The following is a 6397-nucleotide window of genomic DNA, read 5'->3' on the forward strand; positions in this document are numbered from 1 at the left end:
TGTAAAGTGCCTTGAGATGACATGTGTTGTGAATTTGGCGCTATATAAATAAACTGAATTGAATTGAATTGAATTCTTAGCCTCACAGGCTCCAAACAAAGGTCATGAGAGATAAGAATGAGTTACACGGCTTCCTTCATGGCATGAAGGGGAAGACTGTTGCTTTAAGGAGATCCATGTGGCCAGTGAAAGATATATTAACCTAACAGCGAGCAGCCCTGATGAACTGAAGTTCTTTTCCTCCATATGTTCAAGTGTGAAAAAAGTTCTTTATGCAGGAGGTGGGTTGGCTCCCCTGGGGGGAGTGTGTGTTGGGATTTTTATAAGGTATAAATGTATTTACTAAGGTTGCCTCATTTAGAGCTCTATCTCTCTCCGTCTGAGGACATTAAATACATTTTAACCTTTTTTCTTGCAAGCTTCCTAACTCCACATATCCATCCAGCTGCAATTACATTACAAATGTGCACCACTTTGTCTGTACGCAGCTAATACAGAAAAACCCCAATTTAACTATCGCCAAATTCACGCGTGATTTTGTCTGGTTATGTGATCACTCATTTAAAAAAAAAACTATGCGGTGCCATCAGCCTCCTACTTCTTCCTATCATCTGCTTTTCCTTTCTGGCCAGTATGAACTTCATGGTGTTTATCAAATGACATGTGAGAAGAAAATAAATGTTTTCTTTCCACCAATTTGGAGAAACAACCTCATCCTGGTGGGGAAAAAAATGTGTTTAAAGAATTATTGTTATTATTTTTTTTTAAATCTGTGGAAGTGCAGCCACTGATGATGTGGTTGAGGAAACTGTGAGCCTCAACAGACAGCATCCTTCAGAACCACATATCTTCTGTGGTCATCACTCATACTCTTAAGGAGGAACTCTTCTATTCTGGATGGTAGAAGCAGATTTACTATGACAGTTGGTGCACTTTTCAAGCATGATGCATACAAACAAACTGTTTACATTGTTTTTGCCACAGCTGACATCACCTCATCACCGATACACCCTCTCAAATAGACACAGAGTGCTACACAGAGCCAGCTTTGCCTAACAAATGACCAGCAAATATTCTCACGGTCCGTTACATGAGTCCCTTTTTTCTCTCATGGATGAAACACCTGTAAGGATTGTTGCCCTGTTTTGTTTGGCTGCAAAAAGCAGAAGTTGTGGCTTTTCAACACTATTAAATGGAACAGGAGATTTACATATGATGCTATATACAGATACTAATGTCCTTTTTTCCATCTAAGTAGTTTTAATATTCTAAGCTTCTGACAACACTCATCAACACTCCAGAGGAAAAAGAAATAAAACAGATCAAATGTGGTTTCCTAATCAGCTCTGATCTGTTGTTATCCTGGTTTCTGGGAAAACTTCTAAATTAATGTTTATTTCCACCATTATTCTGGTCCCAAATAAGCCTCAGGTCACCTCACTCAATGACTACCGGCCTGTCGCACTGACTTCAATAATAATGAAGTGCTTCGAAAGCCGCTTAAAGAACACATCGTCTCCAGTCTGCCGCCAACATTCGACCCGTTCCAGTTTGCCTACCGACGCATCCGCTCCACTGAGGACGCCATCCCTGCTGCTCTCCCCCTGAGCCTGGCACACCTGGAGGAGAAGAACGCTCACGTGCGGATGCTGTTCCTGGACTTCAGTTCATTTTCAACACCCTCTCCCCACAGCATCTGATTGGAAAACTGGAACAGCTGGGATTTAATACACCCCTCTGCTATTGGCTGCTAGACTTCCTCATCAGCAGACCTCAGTCAGTCCGGGTTGGACAGAACACCTCTGATGTCATCAGTTTAAGCACAGGCTCCCCTCAAGTCTGCGTCCTGAGCCCCCTGCTGTTCACCCTGATGACACAGGCTGCACCCCCAGGTTCACCACCAATCACATGGTGAAGTTTGCAGACGACACTACAGTGGTGGGCCTTAACAGAGACAACAACGACCAGGACTACAGAGAGAAGGTGGAGCAGCTGGTGGACTGGTGCAAAGATAACAGCCTCATCTTGAACATGGAGAAGACGAATGAGATCATCTTGGACTTCAGGAAGAACCGGCCTAGCCACGCTCCACTGCTCATCAACAGCTCAGCTGTAGAGGTGGTCAACAGCACCAAATTCCTGGGGGTGAACATCACAGACACCCTCACCTGGAATGTAAACACCACCTCACTGATCAAAAGAAGCGCATTTACTTCCTGTGGAGGATGAGGAGAGCCCATCTGCCCCCATCCATCCTCCCCACCTTCTACAGAAGCACCATAGAGAGCGTTCTGACCAGCTGTCTCACTGTGTGGTGTGGAGGCTGCAGCGCCTCAGACTGGAAGAAGGTGAGGAGAGTGGTAAGAACAGCAGAGAAGATCATCAGGGCTCCTCTTCCCTCCATTAAAGACATTTCATTCCAGTGCTGCGTGTCCTGAGCCCATAACATAATCAATGACCCCTCACCCCCCCACCATGGACTGTTCTCCCCGCTGCCCTCTGGGAAGAGACTTTGAAGCATCTGATGCAGATCCAGCAGATTCCACAACAGTTTCTTCCCCACTGCCATTAGACTGCTTGTATTGTATTTTATGATATTTTATCATTACATAAAATAAATAAATTAAAAAAAATAGAAATGTAAATTTACAGTAATGTATTTATATTACTGTTTTTATACATATATATATTTGTTTCTACTATTTTTCAAGCCTACACTTTTAAAAAGATGAAATTGTCCAGAGAGCTGTTCCAAACTAAATTTATGTTTGTTTTACACTTTTGCAAACAAAATTACAAATAAAATCTGTCTAAGTCTTATTCCACGCCTTTTGGAAAGTTTATTAACTACAGATGAATCACAGTTTGGATTTATGTTGCAGAGATACATAACTAAAGCAGGAAACATGTTTGTTGTTTTTCATTAAGCTTCAGCACCAACCAAGAAAAAAAAAAAGAGTCATACATTTCCTTGATTTTTGTTTTAGTTTGTTTAGAATATTTCCAAAGTCTGTTACTAGTCCAATTTGATTTGTCCAGCTCAATCAGAACAGTCCAAACAAATAGCCAGATTTTTTTGTCTGATAGAGATTTTAGCACATAAACAAACCTCAACTGGTCTTCTGGTTACTCTAACTCTATCACTTCTGTGGTGGAGTGTCACTCTGCCTTTTAATGAAGCACCGCTGTTTCCACATATGGGCCACCAAACTCGTTGCACTATATATATTTTCTCTATTGTTTCTTTATTGGCGAGAACTATTAACAGACGATTACAAATTAGCAGTCACCACTTCCTTCAGAAGCCGCCACAATGGTGTATTGCGATTGTAGCGTTCAATCTATTTGATAAGACCCCTTGTGCCGAACTGCTGCAACTACATATTTTTTGCGAAACCCTGTGTATCAATGGGAGAAATGGAGCTTAATGAAGGATTTACATTAATGAATACCCTTATATTGAATCAAGATGACACAATACAAGGGGATGTAATTTAGTTTACAGTCTATTATGTCACACACATACTCACTACAAAGAACAGCTAAGCCTTGGTTTGATTTGGATCTGCTTTTTCTTTGACCTCTATTTAACATTAGCAACAAGTGTACCTTGGCAATAATCGGACTAAAATTCAGCTAGAACACATTGAGATCAAAGAAAAAGCAGGTAAAAGGTAAGTTATTCAACTGGCAAGAAAAAAGGAGCAATTACTGGGAAAACATACATCCTGTACCCCTTGCCAGATGTGGTTTATTGGTCCTTTTCATTGGGATACACACACAAAGCCTGGAGAAAAAAGCCATAGTATATTAAGCAATTTCCTTAGCTTAGACAATTTTAATAAAGGGTTTTTAGCTTGTTAAATCCCCGTATCTGACAGATTCTAAGCCAAACATTTCCAGATAAATATTTATTGAATTTTTTTGTTTGATTTTGTTTTCAGGTATGGACCTCCTTAATTCCTCTAAGCTCCCTACCAACAAGACGGACTTCGGTTCTACCTTCACCAGGCAGGTCCTCCCGTCGCTCTACATCGCCATCTTTGCTTTGGGTGTGTGTCTAAATGGCATGGCTGCCTGGATCTTCCTGAGAGTCCCAGCAGATTCTGCTTTGGTGGTCTACCTGAAGAATATGGTTGTGGCTGACATCCTCATGTTGTTCTCCTTCCCTGTCAGAGTTGCCGCAAAAATGAATTTAGACAGCCGCTACCTCAACATGATCGAATGTCGCTTTAATGCCGTCCTCTTCTACATATCCATGTATGTTGGATTGCTCTTCATAGCATATATCAGCCTTGAACGCTATGTCAAGATTTCCCAAAATGTCCCTTCAACCAAGGCCACCTCCTCCTTGAGGTCACAATGTAGAGGTGTGTCTGTACTACACCTGATGCAGAGTACCACCTTTTCCCAGGTTCTGGCAGTCCTCACCTGGAGTCTACTCTTTTTGTGCTGCTCACCCAATAGCATACTGACAAACTGGCCGGCTAACAGCCATAACTTCACCAAATGCATCCAACTGAAGACACCACTGGGTAAACAGTGGCATCAAGCAACTAGCCTATTTACCTGGTCCCTATTCTGGTTGACGCTCATTGTTGTGGCTTTCTCCTACACCTTCATTGCTCGACAAGTGTACAAAACATACCGCTGCATGCGACGTGACAGCAGGGAAGTCTACCGCAACTCCAACCGCAACATCTTCAGCATTCTGGGAGTGTTTTGTATCTGCTTTGTGCCATTCCATGTCTGCCGAATACCTTACACCATGAGCCAGGTGTCACCTAAACACTTCAGCCAAGACAGCAAATTCTGGCTTCACCAGATCAAAGAGGGAACTCTCTTCCTGTCGGCAATGAACGTTTGCCTCGACCCTCTGGTCTACTTCCTAATGTGTGGGACCTTCAGAAAGTCTCTCATAAGGAAACTGTCTGGTAGAAAGAAGAGGAAGCCACTGTCAACCGATCTGAGCCTTAGTAAAATGTAGGGTGGGGGAGGAGGCTACATCTAGGTGGAAGCGCCTGCACAGGAGGAAAGATATTTTTGTGAACAAATAGGGAAAGAAAGAAATCCTTAAATCTAAAGCTTCAGGAACATCTGTCTGCAGTGGACACAAACAGTTTAAGACATAGATGGATTTTTGTGAAGATAACGTAAGATATGAACTGTAGATCCCTCTAGTAAGGGCTGTAGCTGTGCCCACAATGTTCTTAAAAGACTATTTAGTCAATGGCATTTTACTGTTGTATAAGGATGAAAAATACCAAGAATATGGGACTTTGAGACAAGCAGGGATGTGAGAAGATAAGAGTCAACATAAAGGGTTGGTATGGTGGGTTTTGGCTGTCTGTCATGGAAACATTTGTCCTGTTTGTCCATCAATATGTCAGTAAAAAAAACAACAATAAATCCTGCTTTATATCAGCATTCTTTTTCTTTTTCGAACAAACAAAAAACAGCTTTGAGGTTATTCACAGACAGGAATAGTATACATCATATATGAGTTGCACATATAGTGTCTAGATCATGGATCTAGAGAATATCCATCATCAGGTCTCAAGTCTGTTGACTTGACATGATATATAAGCCAGCCATGTGCGACAGAATGAGACATTGGTGAGGTGTGAGTTAAGACTAGTTTTTTAACTAGTGTTAATAATAATTGTTTTGTATCGATGCATCGATCCAACAACCCACGATCCGATACATTGACACATCCGCATGAGTATCGATTCATGTTTTCTTTTTCCTCTGGTCTAATTTGATCAGTTTTCTCCTAAATGTAATTCTGACTCCCATGCTGCGGTGGCGCTAAACCTATTTTACCCTCCTACCTCGCGTCCTTCAGCCCCTATCCTCTTTCCGTTTTTTTTTTATGCAAGGCCTTTCAGAATCTATAACGCAGAGGCATTATTATTATTCTGTTGATTTATTTATTCCTGGTTGATGGGACAGGTGTTGTGAATGAAACGGTGCCCAGCTTGAAAGAGCTCCTGTGTGTCGCTGAATGTGTGCATTGATGACTGAAAGACATCTTCTGCCTCCATTTATCTGTTTAGTACAGTCTGTGGAATTCATGTTAATTTGTAATTAAAGAAATTTCAATTAGTGAATAAAAATTGCAGGGGGGAATATAAAAAAAAGACTTATCAATCAAAAGTTTCACGACCCCCATGCAGTACCTCTGTGGACCCCCTAGGGGTCGCGGACCCCCTGTTGAAGACCTCTGCGTTAGACATTCACGCATGAACCTCTATTCTGCCTCTTCTGTGTGTATCCACCAAAACATGCGCGTGCGCACGGCAATGGAACTCAAAGAATGACACCCACAGACACACGCAGACACACAGAGCCACACACACAGGATGGAGGAGGAGACAGGAGCAGAGCGAGAAGA

General features: G+C 42.0%; 1 protein-coding gene across 1 annotated transcript in view; it reads left to right on the plus strand.

Annotated features, from left to right (window-relative positions):
• The window catches only part of LOC107099533 (P2Y purinoceptor 14-like), a 6325-nt gene extending 963 nt beyond the window's left edge, over positions 1 to 5362 (plus strand). Inside the window, exon 2 of the mRNA XM_015397694.1 lies at positions 3945 to 5362. Coding sequence (XP_015253180.1) covers positions 3947 to 4987 — 1041 coding nt within the window. The 5' untranslated portion in view covers positions 3945 to 3946 and the 3' untranslated portion in view covers positions 4988 to 5362. The remainder of the gene's footprint in view (positions 1 to 3944) is intronic.
• The last annotated feature ends 1035 nt before the right edge of the window (positions 5363 to 6397 follow it).

The sequence above is a fragment of the Cyprinodon variegatus genome, unplaced genomic scaffold (assembly GCF_000732505.1).
Source record: "Cyprinodon variegatus isolate N-32 unplaced genomic scaffold, C_variegatus-1.0 Scaffold881, whole genome shotgun sequence".
NCBI classification, from domain to species: Eukaryota; Metazoa; Chordata; class Actinopteri; order Cyprinodontiformes; family Cyprinodontidae; genus Cyprinodon; species Cyprinodon variegatus.